At 42.6% G+C, this 17,025-nt stretch overlaps 1 protein-coding gene and 1 long non-coding RNA gene across 2 annotated transcripts in view; one reads left to right on the top strand and one right to left on the bottom strand.

Moving 5' to 3' along the window:
* Window positions 1–3,110: 3,110 nt before the first annotated feature.
* The window catches only part of POLE2 (DNA polymerase epsilon 2, accessory subunit), a 24,432-nt gene continuing 10,517 nt past the window's right edge, over window positions 3,111–17,025 (top strand). The window contains exons 1-11 of the mRNA XM_081912396.1: window positions 3,111–3,255; window positions 5,335–5,435; window positions 6,637–6,712; window positions 9,100–9,177; window positions 10,494–10,587; window positions 11,947–12,021; window positions 12,927–13,010; window positions 13,172–13,228; window positions 14,333–14,381; window positions 15,905–15,977; window positions 16,734–16,906. Coding sequence (XP_081768522.1) covers window positions 3,188–3,255; window positions 5,335–5,435; window positions 6,637–6,712; window positions 9,100–9,177; window positions 10,494–10,587; window positions 11,947–12,021; window positions 12,927–13,010; window positions 13,172–13,228; window positions 14,333–14,381; window positions 15,905–15,977; window positions 16,734–16,906 — 928 coding nt within the window. The 5' untranslated portion in view covers window positions 3,111–3,187. The remainder of the gene's footprint in view (window positions 3,256–5,334; window positions 5,436–6,636; window positions 6,713–9,099; window positions 9,178–10,493; window positions 10,588–11,946; window positions 12,022–12,926; window positions 13,011–13,171; window positions 13,229–14,332; window positions 14,382–15,904; window positions 15,978–16,733; window positions 16,907–17,025) is intronic.
* Window positions 15,474–17,025, bottom strand: part of LOC309372795 — a 17,836-nt gene continuing 16,284 nt past the window's right edge. The window contains exon 3 of the long non-coding RNA XR_014169688.1: window positions 15,474–15,760. This is a non-coding gene — a long non-coding RNA (uncharacterized lncRNA). The remainder of the gene's footprint in view (window positions 15,761–17,025) is intronic.

Here is a 17,025-nt window from a genome sequence, read left to right as displayed (position 1 = left end):
GGTTCTGCACTTAGGCAGGAAAAACCTGGTGCACAAATATAGGATGGGGGACACCTGTCTTACTAGCAGTACAGTGGTACCTTTGGTTGTGAAAGGGATCTGTTCTGGAGCCCCGTTCGCAACTTGAGCAGAACGCAACCTGCGTCTGCGCAGGTCATGATTTGCCACTTTTGCGCGTGTGCTTGCCATCATTTTGAGCATCTGCGTATGTGCGAGTGGTGAAATCCAGAAGTAACCCTTTCCGGTACTTCCAGGTTGCCGCGGGACGCAACCTGAAAAGATTTAACCTGAAGCAAACGCAACAAGAGGTATGTCTGTACGTGTGAAAAGGATCTAGGTGGACCACAAGCTGAACAGTGTGTCAACAGTGTGATGCAGCAGCAAAAAAATAGCTAATGCTATTCTAGGCTGCATCAACAGAAGTTTAGTGTCCAGATCAAGGGAAGTAATAGGGTGGCGCTGTGGGTTAAACCACAGAGCCTAGGACTTGCCGATCAGAAGGTCGGCGGTTTGAATCCCCGCGACGGGGTGAGCTCCTGTTGCTTGGTCCCTGCTCCTGCCAACCTAGCAGTTCGAAAGCATGTTACAGTGCAAGTAGATAAATAGGTACCACTCCAGCGGGGAGGTAAACGGCGTTTCCGTGCGCTGCTCTGGTTCGCCAGAAGCGGCTTAGTCATGCTGGCCACATGACCCAGAATCTGTACGCCAGCACCCTCGGCCAATAAAGCGAGATGAGCGCCGCAACCCCAGAGTCGGCCACGACTGGACCTAATGGTCAGGGGTCCCTTTACCTTTTATTCTGCCTTAGTCAGACCACACCTGGAATACTGTGTCCAATTTTGGGTGCCACAGTTTGAGAAGGATGTTGACAAGCTGGAACATGTTCAGAGGAGGGCGACCAAGATGATCAAGTGTCTGGAAACCAAGTCTTAGGAACAGTGTTTTTTCTGGGGGGACGCAGGGGTACACATACCCAGTGCCGGATTTACGTGTAAGCTAAACAAGCTAAAGCTTAGGGCCCCACTCTCTTGGGGGCCCCCAAAAAATTCAAAGCAAAAAAAACCCTGGATGTGCATTTGCAAAATATAAGATAAAAAACATAAAATAAAACCTACATACAGCAACAGAAGACATCTGAAGGCATGGAAGGGAAGTTTTTAATGTGTGACATTTTAATGTATTTTTAATCTTTGTTGGAAGCTGCCCAGAGTGCTGGGGAAACCCAGCCAGATGGTGGGGTACAAATAATAAATTATTATTATTATTAACAGTGGCAAATGGCTTTAGAGACCTATTAGGTCCATAAATTACCATATAGCATATATTCAATACAAAAAAATACTGACAATTTGTTGTTGGCAAAGGACAGCTGGACATATCAAGGGCCCCATTACCTTCAGTAGCTGAGGGCCTCATCAAACCTAAATCGCCCTACCCGTACCCCTAAACATTTTGTGAATCTTTGCCCTTTTGTCCATTTACTGCATTTATTATAGACGAGTCCACGTTTCAAATGCTAGAAAAAGAAGTTCAAACTACACTGAGTAGCTATAAGCTTAATATGAGTTTGTGAGCTGAATTAAAAACAGCAAGGTGGAGGTCATTTCTACATTGGACCTACTTGTGAGTAAGCACTGTGTCGCACTACTGGCTGTCACTTCTTACCAGTTATAAAACATTAAATTACATTTAGTGTTTTAGAGCTGCCATAGGTCAGAGAGAGCTGGTACATTCCCAGCGGCATTATTTGAGTCCCATGCTTTACAGCAGCATAGGAAGTTACCTAAAACGAAGCCGGGCCATTGTTCTGTCTAGTTCAGAATTGTCTACACTAGGCATGTCCAACTCCCAAGAGTCTGTGATCTACTCCCAGTATAAAAAACTGGCAGTGATCTACCCATTGTCATTGGGTGGAGGAGGAGCATGCATGGGGTGGGTGGATTGCTACCCCCCCCTATTTTTTTCTACACGATAAGGATCCCGCGATCTACCAAGATCAGCCGGGGATCTACCAGCAGATTGCGATCTACTGGTTGGACACCCCTGGTCTACACGGATTGACAGCTGCTGTCCAGAGTTTGGGGCAGGGGGCATTCCTAGCCCATCCTGAAGAGGCTATTATGGGTTGTTCTGCCCCTGAGCTCTGCCCCTTCCTCATTCTCTTTTCAATATAGTCCAGGCATCCTTAAACTTGGCCCTCCAGCTGTTTTGGGACTACAACTCCCATCATCCCTAGCTAACAGGACCAGTGGTCAAAGGATGATGGGAATTGTAGTCCCAAAACATCTGGAGGGCCGAGTTTGGGGATGCCTGAATAGTCATATTTACTTGAAGCGATTCTAAATCATTAAAAAAAAACAACCTCTATAAATCATGCAGATCTTGGAAATGCATATGCTTTATTTCTGCACCAGACAGTGCTCACTTCCCTTTTATTTTTATTATTTATATTTAATTATTTCAGACGATGCCTCTGCCATGTCCAGCCCAGCAAGCATCCGCAGGTGAATTAAGACCCCGACATGGACTTTGGACATGCCTGGTCATTAAAAAAAACCTCTCTATAATATATGTATTTCAATCAACTTGTTTTTATAATTGGTTGTTAGTCGCCCTGAGCCCAGTCATGCCTGGAGAGGGCGGGGTATAAATAACATTTATTATTATTATTATTATTATTGAAAGCCACAGGGGCTTTGTTAAAACGGGTTTTGGGGGCCGAATTAATGGACTTTGGACATGCCTTTTCAATATAGTCATAGTTACTTGAAGCGATTCTAAATCATTAAAAAACCAACCTCTATAATACATGGAGATCTTGGAGATGCATATGCTTTTCTGCACCGGACGATGCTCACTCCCCTTTTATTTTTTATTTTTATTATTTCTATTTTATTTTACTTTTATTATTTCTATTTTATTTTATTCTTATTATTTCTATTTTATTTTACTTTTATTATTTCTATTTTATTTTACTTTTATTATTTCTATTTTATTTTACTTTTATTATTTCTATTTTATTTTTATCATTTATAATTATTTCGGATGATGACCACGCAAGGATCCGCAGAGGACCCTTGGGGGCGGAGGCGGCGGAGGCGGCGGGCCTTCCCTCCTCCCGACGGGGCCGGGCTGACGAGGGCCGAGGAGGCGGCGGCCTCGGCCGTTGGCGGGAAAACCTTTCAAGATGGCGGCGGAGAAGCTGAGGGGCAAAGTGGGCGCCGCCTTCAAGATGCACGGCTTGCTGCTCCGCGCGTGAGTAGCAGGCAAAGAAGGGGGACCCTCTCTGGCAGAAACACCCCGGGGTCCGGGTGGGTGGGAAGCAAGACTCTGCCTCCCCCCCAACCCTTGCAGGAAGGGGTGCGTGTACACGTGTACGAGTGAACGTGTGAACGCAGCCTCAGGCGCGCGCGGGCGCCGCCTCCCCTCTGGGGCTCCTCAGCTGGCCGCCCCGCTCAACTGACAAAGAGAGTGTGCAAAGAATGGATCTTTTTTTCGCCATATGTGATGACTTGGGGTCTCCTCGTGTGAAATGGACAGGCAACCTGGAAAGCTGGGGCGGCTCACACGTAGCCAAACTTGGCCCTCAAGATGTTTTTGGGGACTACAACTCCCATCATCCCTAGCTAACAGGACCAGTGGTCAGGGATGATGGGAATTGTAGTCCCAAAACATCTGGAGGGCCGAGTTTGCCTATGCCTGCCCTTGGTCATGCTGGCTGATGGGGGTGGAGTCCCACAACATCTGGAAGAAATAAAAAAAATTGTCCAGTAGCACCTTATAGACCAACTATATAATATAATAATATAGACCAACTAAATAATAGAATTTAGACCAACTAATAATAATAATATAATAATAATAATAATAATAATAATAATAATAGAATAATAATATAAGAATATAATAGTATAGACCAACAATACAATACAATACAGACCAACTAAATAATAATATAACAACAATAACAATAATTTATTATTTATACGCCGCCCATCTGGCTGGGCTTCCCCAGCCACTCTCGGCAGCTTCCAACAAAATACTAAAATACAGTAATGCATCAAACATTAAAAGCAAAAAACATTAAAATCGTGCATGCACACAAAAGCCTATACCAGAACAAAATTATTTGGTCTATAAGGTGCCACTGGATAATTTTTTTAAAAATATTTTTATTTTGACTGCATCAGACCAACACGGCTACCTACCCGAATCTAACATCTGGAAGGGCCACCATCAGCCACAGGTCGCAAGGACCATGGGGAATTTGGTGCTGCAAGATGTGAGAAAGGTTTCTACATACTAGGTTAGAAAGCTTTTAGGGAAAAAAAGAGTTAAGCCAGGCATCCCCAAACTCCAGATGTTTTGGGACTACAATTCCTATCATCCCTAACCACTGGTCCTGTTAGCTAGGGATGATGGAAGTTGTAGTCCCAAAACATCTGGAGGGCCGAGTTTGGGGATGCCTGAGCTAGGCAAATTCAGGAAGGAGGAGAGAGGTCCACCCGATGACTACTTGGCAAAGCAGCTGAATGAAAAAAACAAACCTGGATGTACATTTCCAAAATAAAAGATAAAAAATAAAACCTACAATTATTATTTCATGTTATAGCAAGTTTCTAGAGACTAGATTATGAGTCTTTGTAAATCGTGTTTCTAAAGGAACTTTCGTTATTGCCAAATGTCAAAGTGCTTGCATTATTAAGTTTGTTATGAATAAAAAATCACTTAGAGCTTAATAAAAATCTCACTATTAATATACTTAATTGTATTTCACTGTTAATATACTTCTAAACTGTATTTCAGTTCAACAATTCCTTTGATAAAATATATATTTTGTTATGTGCAAATGGCTTGAGATACCTATGAGGTCCATAAATTACCATATAGCATATATTTAACACAAAAAACAACGACAATTTGTTGTTGACAAAGGATTAGCAATATACAGTCGTACCTTGGTTCCCGAATGCCTTGGTACTCGTACATTTTGGTTCCCGAATGCTGCAAACCTGGAAGTGAGTGTTCCGGTTTATGAACTTTTTTGGAAGGCGAACGTCCAATGCAACATGCACAACTTCCTGTTGAGTGCAGGAAGCTCCTGCATCCAATCAGAAGCTGCGCCTTAGTTTTCGAACATTTTCGGAAGTCAAACGGACTTCCGGAACAGATTACATTCAACAACCAAGGTATAACTGTATTTTAGTTGACAAACTAATGATTCAATGGGGCAGTTTTCATGTTCAGGTTCACGTCTGTATGCCATCGTCCTGTGCATTATTGCAATCGTTTCAATCACATATTGACTAATTTTGTTATTTATTCTTTAATCAGAGAAGCTACCAAGTATCTCACAGAAGCTCTTCAGACAGTTAGTGAAGCAGAGCTTGAAGATATGATAGAAAATATAATTGATGCTGTTGAAAAGCAGCCTTGTAAGTAGAATTTTAGTTACCTTAAATGTGCAACCAGCAAATAGAGCATTATGTTCCAGTTAGCTTCTCATTGCTAATAATATTGCAGTTCTATTATGATTTCTCTCTTGAAGCAAATGCATTTTTAAATGCTTTCTGAAATACTTCTATAGCCTGCAGATGCGTAGGTTACCATTTTTTCTTTAAAAAAAAAATATATTAGGAATTTAAACAAAACATATTATCTTAAAACATATCATCCTTAATTTCCCCTCCTCCCTCCCATAAAACAACCCCCCCTCCCCACCCCACCCTGACTTCCCTCAGTTCCAGTCTCTGGTTTCTCTATAAATGCTATTCTCTGCATGTTACAAAATTGTATAAATCCTTAACTCATGCAGCTGGTTATTATCAATTAAAAGTTTGTGAGTGTTTATTCAAAGCCTGCCAAGGAGTCCAATTCACTTTGTTGGATCTTTAGATACTTTGTAAAAGGTTCCCATTCATCTTTAAAGTCACAGTTATCCTTGTCCCGTAGTTTATGTGTCAATTTTGCCAATTCTGCACAGTCCATCACTTTCTCTTGCCATAATTCTTTAGTCGGGATTTCCTCATTCTTCCATCCTTGTGCTATCAAGACTCTGGCCGCCGTTGTCGCAGACATGAATATGTTTTTCAGCTTCTTTGGCAGGTCTTTTCCTACAATCCCTAACAAAAATGCTTCAGGTTTTTTAGCAAATGTTAGATGGAACATTTTCTTCAATTCATTGTACAGTGGTACTTCGGGTTACATATGCTTCAGGTTACGTACGCTTCAGGTTACATACGTTTCAGGTTACAGACTCCACTAACCCAGAAATAGTACCTCGGGTTAAGTACTCTGGCGGCACGGCAGCAGCAGGAGGCCCCATTAGCTAAAGTGGTGCTTCAGGTTAAGAACAGTTTCAGGTTAAGAACGGACCTCCGGAACGAATTAAGTACTTAACCCGAGGTACCACTGTATATCATTTCCCAAATTTTTTAAATTTCATTACAATCCCACCACATATGGTAAAATGTCCCCTCCTTTTCCTTACACTTCCAACACGTATTTGAGCTAGTTTTATACATTTTCCCTAACTGCACTGGTGTCATATACCATCTATACATCATCTTCATATAATTTTCTTTCAACAAAGAACCATCTGTAAACCATTTTAATCTTTTGAATTGTTCTCTTCAGTGACATGTAATATGATTGAAAGATCCATGGTGGAAGCAGCAGTCCTGGAATGCAGCCAGTCCTTAGATGAGACCATGTAAGTCGGCATCAATTCACATAGAGGAGTAATCAAACCACTGGGAACATTTCTGCCATCAAATTCAGTTAATTGCCATTTGTAGCCCTCCCTGCTGATATTTCAGATGTCGAACCCATTAGCGCTAGCCCCTTCTTTAGACTCTGAGCGATTGTAATCTTGTTCTTACATTAAAATGGCATGTCTGCGTGGCTTTTACCAGAGATCATTAGCTGATAGCATTGGGGAGAAAATGTTTAAAAGAACGTTTCCTAAAAACCCAGAAGCTTTCCTTCTGGGAATAATAACAACAGAAATCCCAAAAAATCACGCTACATTACGGATGTATGTGACTACAGCGGCCCGAACTCTGGTAGCACAAACGTGGAGAACAGATGCGGTACCATCACGGAAAGAATGGCACCTTAAAATATTAGATTATTTAGAACTCGCCAGCATGACAAACAGATTAGGAAATAAGGACGATAAGAAACTATAAGAAGATTTGACAATATATATAGGTTATATGGAAAAATACTATAACAAGAAAATAAGTGTAACAGGATGTATAAATACTCAGCAGTAGATGTGACAAAGTGGGATAGTGTATGGCAGGGAAAACAATTTAGTAGAGTAAGAAAATGCAGTTTGAAAAGATACCAGATAGGAAACCAGGGAAAGAGTGAAAGGGGATTTAACATCAATGTATATAAGAGCAGAGGAATAAGTTATGTTGCGATTATTGCTCATATACATACGTGTTATATTTAAGTTATTTTTCTTTTCTTATCACCTTGTGCTTGACTGTAACACAGTATGCATTGGTGGTATGATTACCAAGCAATCATACAAGCAAATAAGCAAATAATTTAAAAAAAATATTTTTTTAAAAAAAAAATCCATGAACTTGACTGTCAGTTATTTAAATGAGATAGAGGACTCAGCTATACAGCCGAAAATAAAAAGTTTTAAGTGTGTTTTAAGTGCAATATACAAGGTGACACTAGGTGGCGATGATGAGCCTTAAGGAAAATTCAATGTATTTTTTAAAACACTTTTTAAAAAAGCATTTTCAGGACAGTTGTTATATGTGTGTAGATTCTACCTCTGACTCAGTTAGATACAGCCCAGTGAGTTTGGAATGCTCTTTGGCTTAAGTCCTATTCAGATGTTCTACTTGCGTGTAAAATCAATACGAGGGCAGGTAGGAGAGCACTAAGCTTGTAATCTGAACCATAAACTATGGCTCATTTAGCTGTGGTTAGCGAAAGCAAGCCATCTTCATAAACCGTGGCTTAGTTTCACTAACCATCAGTAAGATAAATCACAGTTTCTCCAGGAGTGGAGAACAAACATCCCCTCTGTCATCACACTGCAATCTGGGGGATATCCAATGAAGGTGAATGTTTGGAAATTTAGGAAGGGGGAAAAAAAGTCCTTCTTCATACAGTGCACACTTAAACTATAGAACTTGCTGGCATAGGAGACAGTAATGGTAATCCACCTGAATGGCTTTAAAGGAGTCTTAGACAAATTCATGGAGGATACTGCTATCAGTGGCTACTAGTCAGGGGGGCTGTGTTGCCTCGGAGGTGGCATTCCCATTGTCACTTGCTGGGACTCAGAGAGCGCTGTTGTGCTAATATTCAGTTTGTGTGCTTCATATACAGTGGTGCCCCGCAAGACGAATGCCTCGCAAGACGGAAAACCCGCTAGACGAAAGGGTTTTCCGTTTTGGAGGTGCTTCGCAAAACAAATTTCCTATGGGCTTGCTTCGCAAGACGAAAATGTCTTGCGAGTTCCTGCGGGGTTTTCCCCCCCCCCTTTTCCCAAGCCGCTAAGCCGCTTAACAGCTGATCCGCCAAGCCGCTTAACAGCTGATCCGCTAAACCGCTTATCAGCTGATCCACTAAGCCACTAATAGCAATAATCCGCTAAGCCGCTAATGGGCTTGCTTTGCAAGACGAAAAAACCGCAAGACGAAGAGACTCGCGGAACGGATTCTTTTCGTCTTGCGAGGCACCATTGTATAGGCAAATGGTTTGCTACTGTGAGAAAATAGGCCTTTGGTCTCATCCATCAGGGCTTTTTTGATGTTCTTAGGACACAACAAACTGGTTAATCAAAAGCATAAGGGAAAGCTTCTGAACTCCTTGAGCTGTGCCAGGGGAGTGTTTGAACCCCGAGGGAAGCCGTTTTATTTGCGTCTGCTAGGATAAATTGAAAATCAAAGTAACTATATTCTCGCTGCTCAAGCAAATGTAAAGCGATTTTCTTGTGAATGTGAAAATACAGGAATAAGATACAGTAGGATAATGAATCAAATTCTTTTTAAAGTGATTTCCCCCCCTTTGAAATGCATTCATATGTATGTGCCTTATTGTGCATTTCTTTGTTTTAACCCCCAGGGAACATATTTTCAACATTATTGGAGCATTTGATATCCCCAGATACGTTTACAATTCTGAAAGAAAGAAGTTTCACCCGTAAGTTCTGGCTTTGCAGTTTCGGAAGAGCTGGCATCCCAACAATTGTTTCCCCATTTCCTCAGACCAGGTTTGACTTATAATATGCAAAGGTTTCCTAGTTCCCTATTTTAGCACGGAGGCGCAGGTCAGTCCTATGTCCAGGGCAGCTGTCTACCAGCTCCACCTGATACACCGGCTGAGACCCTCCCTGCCCACAGACTGTCTCTCCAGAGTGGTGCATCCTCTGGTTATATCTTGCTTGGACTACTGCAATGTGCTCTCCATGGGGCTACCTTTGAAGATGACCTGGAAACTGCAATTAATCCAGAATGCGGCAGCTAGACTGGTGACTGGGAGCAGCCGTCGGGACCATATATTTCTGGTCCCAAAGGATCTTCATTGGCTCCCAGTGTGTTTCCGAGCCCAATTCAAAGTGTTGCTGCTGATCTTTAAAGCCCTAAACAGCCTTGGTCCAGTATACCTGAAGAAGCGTCTTCACCCCCATCATCTAGCCTGGACATTGAGGTCCATCTCCAAGGTCTTCTGCTGGTTCCCTCACTGTGAGAAGCTAAGTTACAGGGAACAAGGCAGAAGGCCTTCTCGGTAGTGTTGCCCTCCCTGTGGAACACCCTTCAGATGTTAAGGAGATAAAGAACTATACAACTTTTAGAAGACATCTGAAGGCAGCCCTGTATCGGGAAGTTTTTAATCTTTGGTGCTTTATTATGTTTTATATATTGTGTAAGCCGCTCAGAGCAGCTGGGGAAGCCATAAGGGCAGGGTATTATTATTATTATTATTATTAATAAAATTTTATTTATACCCCGCCCTCCCCGGCCAGAGCCAGCCTCAGGGTGGCTGGCACCAGTAAAATTACAATAAAAACATAATGGGGGGGGGGAGAAAAGAATAAAACTCAATTTAAAATACGGGTTAAAATACAATTTAAAATGCAGCCTCATTTTAATAGTAGCCCATAGAATAAAACCATAAGGGGAGGGAAACATAAGGGTCAGACTGAGTCCAAACCAAAGGCCAGGAGGAACAGCTCTGTCTTGCAGGCCCTGCGGAAAGATGTCCAGTCCTGCAGGGCCCTGGTCTTTTGTGACAGAGCGTTCCACCACGTCGGGGCCAGTACTGAAAAGGCCCTGGCCCTAGTTGAGACCAATCTAACCACCTTGCGACATGCGACCTCCAAAATGTTGTCATTTGTGGACCTTAAGGTCCTCCATGGGGCGTACCAGGAGAGGGAGTCCTGTATTATTATTAGTGCACACTTTTTATGCTCACTTAAAACCCACCTTTACACAAATATCTGTAAAAATTGATTTCAGCCTCTCAATGACCGGCCATTTGGCTCCAAATTTATTCGGCTCTGCCAGGGATAAAGCAGAACTGTTTCGTGAGCGCTACATCATCTTGCAGCAGGTGAGATAAAGTGGGGAAATACTCCCATCAGATACATATCAATGCCATAAGTACATGACAAGAGTGCTGCTGAATCGGACCCAAGGACCCATGTAGCCAAGCATCCTATGCCCGCAGTGGCCACTCAGATGCTCCCAATGCCCACAGAAGGACTTGAGGGCAGTAGCCTTCCTGTGCTGTTTGCCCTCCAGCAACTGATTTTGCAAGGTATGCTACCCCTGGACAAGGAGGTTTCTCTTAGCTGCCATGGCTGACAGCTGCTGACAGTGTCCTCTTCCTTCACAAATTTGGCTTATTCCCATCTTAAAACTTTCTGTAATAGTGGCTGCCACCAAATGCTGTGGCAACGAATTCCACGAGTTAATTATATGTTAAGCAAGCAGCTGCAGTTTCCTTCCAAATAATTAACTTTGTAGAGGTGGAACATCGTTTCGTTTTACCACCAAGCTTGTAATGCACATATCCCAACCATAGTAGGCTAGGACCGTGGTTAACGTGGGATAACAGCTTGAGGGCATCATTGCACGGGGGGAAATGTTTTAGCCATAACTGCATGGTGCTTTCCAAATATGTAAAATAACTAAGCAAGTATTAGACATCACCCCAGAATTGGCCCTACTAAACATCTTCCAAGACAACAATGCCCATTTACACCACAAAGAACTCATAACTCACCTACTTTCAGCAGCCAGAAACATCATAGCCAGACACTGGAGAGACCTGTCAGGAGTAAGCATGGACCAATGGTACCAAGTAGTATGGGAAACAGCCCTACTAGAAAAATTAACCAATAAACTGAAACTGACACGGGGACAAATAGAAGAAGATGCCTTCACCCCGGTATGGCTCCCCTTTATCACATACACAGCCCAACAAGACTAATAATAATCCACCAACAGCATACAAATCAATATGGCTAACCTGATCCAAAACACCCACCCACCCCACTCACACGAAAACAAAGATCCCCATAGCCAATCACAAACAAACAACCATACCGTAGGCCAAGTCCAACCTCTCTCACCACCAAAGAAACAAATGAGCAGCAGAGAACCTGCATAAGCAACACTGACACCAGACCCTACATACTTTAAGCAAAATAGAAACATCGCCACCCGACCCCACCCCCATCCATCTTCCCCCTCTCCACCCCTTATTTCCCCCTAACGTCTCAACAAATGAAACTGATTTGTAAAAATGTTACATGGAAAAAATACGAGAGACATTACACATACTTCGGTAAAACAAGAAAAGGAAAAATATAATAGCTTGAGGGCATCATTGCACGGGGGGAAATGTTTTAACCATAACTGCATGGTGCTTTCCTTTCCTACCTGGCTTGTATTTCCCACTGTGCAGAGAACACATAGGCACGAACTCTTCACACCATCTGCTATTGGCGCACCCGCAGAGGAAAGCAGAAGTAAATTCCAGGTAAAATTTAAAATGTTTTCATTTACTTCCTTACTTAAATATTTACAGAATTTATATCCTGCACCTTGCAACACAAAGGCCTTTGGGAGACTTGGGGCATGCGTTTCTCAAACAGCAGCTCCCATTTTTCCTGAGAGCAAACTAAGGGTAAAGGTAAAGGGACCCCTGACCCTTAGGTCCAGTCGTGGCCGACTCTGGGGTTGTGGCGCTCATCTCGCTTTATCGGTCGAGGGAACCAGCATACAGCTTCCGGGTCATGTGGCCAAAATGACTAAGCCACCTCTGGCGAACCAGAGCAGCGCACGGAAACGCCATTTACCTTCCCGCCGGAGTGGTACCTATTTATCTACTTGCACTTCGTGCTTTCAAACTGCTAGGTTGGCAGGAGCAGGGGCCGAGCAATGGGAGCTCACTCAGTTGCGTGGATTCGAACCACTGACCTTCTGATCCGCAAGTCCTAGGCTCTGTGGTTTAGACCACAGTGCCATCCGCGTCCCACGAGAGCAAACCAAGGACAAACTAAGGAGTCTTTAAAAACTGCTAAAAGCTGTTTGCAGTAGGGCACCAGGGACTGACATTCAAAGGGGGTAAAGTAGCTCTAAGGGCTGTGTAGCTACCGTATTTTTCGCCCTAAGGGAGGCACTTCAGGCAGCTATCCGCAAGCCTGGGGAGCCCGGCGGGAGTTCCCGCTGGGCTCCCAAGGCTTGCGGATAGCAGCCTGTTCTGGGGGCTGGGGTCGGGGGAAGCTCGGGGGGGGGGGAGATAATTTTTTTTCTCCCCCCCCAAAAAAAACCCCCTAGGTGCGCCCTAGGGGCCGGTGCGCCCTATAGGGCGAAAAATACGGTAATTTTTGAATCTGGGAAACACAGGCCTTAACTAATTTAATTTATTCTCTCTTATTGTAGCTCAAAACTATAGAAACTCTCTTGGGGAACTCAGCTAAAGTTAAGGAAGTTATCGTTCTGGGGATGATAACCCAGCTGAAAGAGGTAAGCTGTGCTGTGTCTGCGGCTCTTTAGATGACTTTGCTGTTCAGTATATTCAACTAATATAAGCAGAAATGTAGTTTTTTTTACAGTTGCATAACCTCAAGGGGAGTGTTTTGAAGCTGAATGGCTTGGCCCTAATTTATTTTATTCATATTTTTAAGGGAAAGTTTTTCTTGGAAGATCCAACAGGAGTTGTCCAGCTGGACATTAGTAAAGCAATATCCTTTTACATGCATCCTAAGTAAGAAAAGAGACTGAACAGTGAGATAAACTCATATTTCCCCCTTTGCATTTCTTTGTGGACTTTCTACTTGTTTTTCCCCCCAATGCTTTTTTCCTACCGGTAGTTTAATCATTGTATACGGAATAATAATAATAATAATAATAATAATAATAATTGCTTTCTTTTTTCTCATCCACCTTCTACAAAGTTTTCCTTTCTCCAACTCCCTTTTCGTTTTTTTCACATGTTGATTTTAGTTGTTAACCCTGTGGACTGGGGCATTTCGTTCCTATACAGTACCTAGTCCTCACTTGTCTCCTCTGTTTCAAATGGCCGGACACTGAGTGTTGCTGCTTTTGCAGCCAAACAGCTGCAACGGTTTAATTAAAAACATAGTTCTTCCCACCCAACAGTGCTTAGACAGCTGCCTTTTTGTCTTTCTAACTATCAACTTGCCATGATCGCACACAGCTGTAGTCATCATAACCGTCTTCCTGGAGATTCACCTAGAAATGGAAGTTTTCTGTTCCTGCACTTGCTACTCATCTGACCCAAAAACCCAATATTTTTGTATATGAGCTCTCTGCCGGCCCTTAGCAATTTGCACTTTTACAACAGTATGAAGGCCTAAATGTTATTGTTCTGTTTTAACCAACACATGGAAAAATTTAGACTGTTGGCTTTCATGTGGAGAAATGAAGGTGCAAAGAATATTCACAGCCTTGCCTAAAGTCCGTGTCCAGAAAAGCAGACACGGAGCAATGGTTCCAAACTACAAGAAAGAAGATTCCACCTAAACATTAGGAAGAACTTCCTGCCAGTAAGAGCTGTTCGACAGTGGAATTTGCTGCCAAGGAGTGTGGTGGAGTCTCCTTCTTTGGAGGTCTTTAAGCAGAGGCTTGACAACCATATGTCAGGAGTGCTCTGATGGTGTTTCCTGCTTGGCAGGGGGTTGGACTCGATGGCCCTTGTGGTCTCTTCCAACTCTATGATTCTGTGTTTTGAGCCACAGCTGTTCATTTGCTTTGATTAGAACAATTAGAATCATTTCTATAGGGCTGCCTACATAGCAAGAACATCTTCCTTAACTGTTCTGTACCAGTTCCACAGTGGCTTATACACAGAGTCATGTTTTGTTTTAACAGAAGGTAAGCCAGATCATTTTTCTTCTTCTCAAGCTTCACTCTTTTCAGTAAGGTCAGATTGTTCAGCTGATATAACTACTGGCTCTGTTTGCATGATAAATCCAGGGATCTGAACAAATAAGGGTGGGTGGAGGGAAGAGAATTGTACCAGAGGACGCTGCCTAGGTGTTGTTCTAAGGCTTTGAACAGAACCTATTCATATAGAAGTTGTGTACACAATCCATACACTCCAGCAGAGTACAGATTGCATCAACAACTTATGTGTTGTTATTATAATTATATTATTATTGGGGGTGCAGGTAGTGCTGTGGGTTAAACCACAGAGCCTAGGACTTTCCGATCAGAAGGTCGGCAGTTCGAATCCCCGCGATGGGGTGAGCTCCCATTGCTCGGTCCCTGCTCCTGCCAACCTAGCAGTTCGAAAGCACGTCAAGTGCAAGTAGATAAATAGGTACCGCTCCGGCAGTAAGGTAAATGGCGTTTCCGTGCGCTGCTCTTGTTTGCCAGCAGCGGTTTTACACTGGCTCCCTCGGCCAATAAAGCGAGATGAGCGCCGCAACCCCAGAGTCGGTCATGACTGGCCCTAATAGTCAGGGGTCCCTTTACCTTTATTATTATTATTATTATTATTATTATTAACCTGGAAGACAGGAGTGCCTGGCGTGCTCTGGTCCATGGGGTCACGAAGAGTCGGACGCGACTAAACGACTAAACAACAACAACATTATTAACCTGCCCTTCATCATGAGATCCCAGGGTGTGTTATAACAATTTAAAAATGCAGTATTAAAAAAATTTATAATGAATTATAATCCAGAGATTAGGGTGGGTCCTAAAATATCTATCTTGGGTGTCAAAGGCACCTAGACTGGTGGCTGGGAGCTGCCTCCAGGACCATATAACACCAGTCCTAAAAGATCTACAAATTTCCAATTTAAGTAGATGGTAAAATCTAAGGGCTCTAGATAATAAAAAGAGCTATATCAAGTTGCAAAAGAAGAACCCAGCCTAAAAGAACAGCTTTGTTGAGCTTGGATGTTCTGTTTGGTGGAAGCTCTCCATGCCTATTCTACTAAACCAAAAATATCTAGCTGTTCTTCAAAATCCAGGAAAACAGAAATGTTTTTATCTGGCACTGCAGTGATCTTAAGCAGACCTCTAGGTGGGCCTCTTTGAGTAAGACATTCCTCTAACCAGGTTATTCCTCCATGCCTCCAACTTGCTGCTGCTGCTTATGTGGGAACTTTCCTCTGTCCCATATGGAAAAAACCAAATTCACTTGCTAAAGGTACTTGACGATCCACTCCTTTATTGCGTTTATGAATCAGAAGGCGATTAGCTTGTGGTTTTTCTGTTCGTGTATTATTTACACATTTGAGAACCTGGGAGAGAAATAATGTAAAATATGTTCAGAGAGCCTGGCATCTTCGGTGGAGGATGTAGTGTCAATGGGAGTGATAGGTTTAAAGCATAGTACCTTGGTTTTTTTGAATTTGGGAAAAAAACATGCTAATCTTATTTCCTAGGCTGGTATGAAGATGAAATATTTCACGTCAACGCATTTGGCTTCCCCCCTACGGAGCCTTCTACAACAACTAGGTAAGAAAATATAAAACTATAAATTTTCATTTTGCTCCATTTTTATGAAGGAAAATCTTAGGTGTAAAAGAGTATACAGTTTATTTAATCTCTTGAGGAACTGATGTTTGTAATGTGGATTATTATCAGCAAAAAATTGCATTTCAGAAACTTTATGCAGGTGGGGGAACAGACTGAGCTGGGTTGGGGAGTCAGTGTTCAATGCTGGAAGCTACAGACCCTCATTTAAAGTCAAACTCTTTGCAACCAACAAGTGACAAACTGAGGAGGTGATCTGGGAGAGGAATGAGCTTAACTTGCTTCCGCAGGGCCTGTAAGATGGAGCTATTCCGCCTGGCTTTCAATTTGAACTTAGCCTGATCTTTTATTCCCCTTCCTTCCCTCCCTCTCTTCTTTTTATGAAGATTCCCCACTCTGGGATCCCACAGCTAATTCTCCCCTGGTCTCCTCGCTGGCCCAAACAGGACTAATTCAGCCAGCTAGCCCTGGGAATCATCTAATGTTTATTGGATGGATTTTGCCCCTAAATTGATTTTTGAATTCTGAATTTATTTTTATTAACGTTTTATACTGTATTTTATGCTGTTTTTTGTTGCATTAATTAAGTGTTTTAAATTTGTTGTTTGCCGCCCTGAGCCTGGTTTTCTGAACCGGCAGGGGCGGGGTATAAATAAAAAATTATTATTATTATTATTATTATTATTATTATTATTATTATTATATGGAGCCCTCTGGTCTTTGCTGTTCACGCTGTAGGGCGTATTATGGAAACACAAACTTCTTTGGAGGGCCTTCCTCGACCTCTGTGAAATCTTCTGCGAAATTGAAACAGCTGGAAGAAGAAAATGAGGACGCCATGTTTGTGTTCCTTTCGGACGTTTGGCTGGACCAAGCAGAAGTTTTGGAGAAGCTGCGTATTATGTTTTCAGGTAGCTCTCTTGACCCATATTTGTCAACCGCTTAAAGGCTTCGGTTGAAATGTGAAGCAATATGTAAAAACAAAAAAAGATACGTGCTACCAAATCAAAAGTCAGTGATGTTCCTTGTT

The sequence above is a fragment of the Podarcis melisellensis genome (genome assembly GCF_964234715.1).
Source record: "Podarcis melisellensis genome assembly, chromosome: 1".
Lineage (NCBI taxonomy): Eukaryota > Metazoa > Chordata > Lepidosauria > Squamata > Lacertidae > Podarcis > Podarcis melisellensis.
Note: the sequence above shows the minus strand (reverse complement) of the source record. Positions and strands in the feature narration are given on the sequence as shown.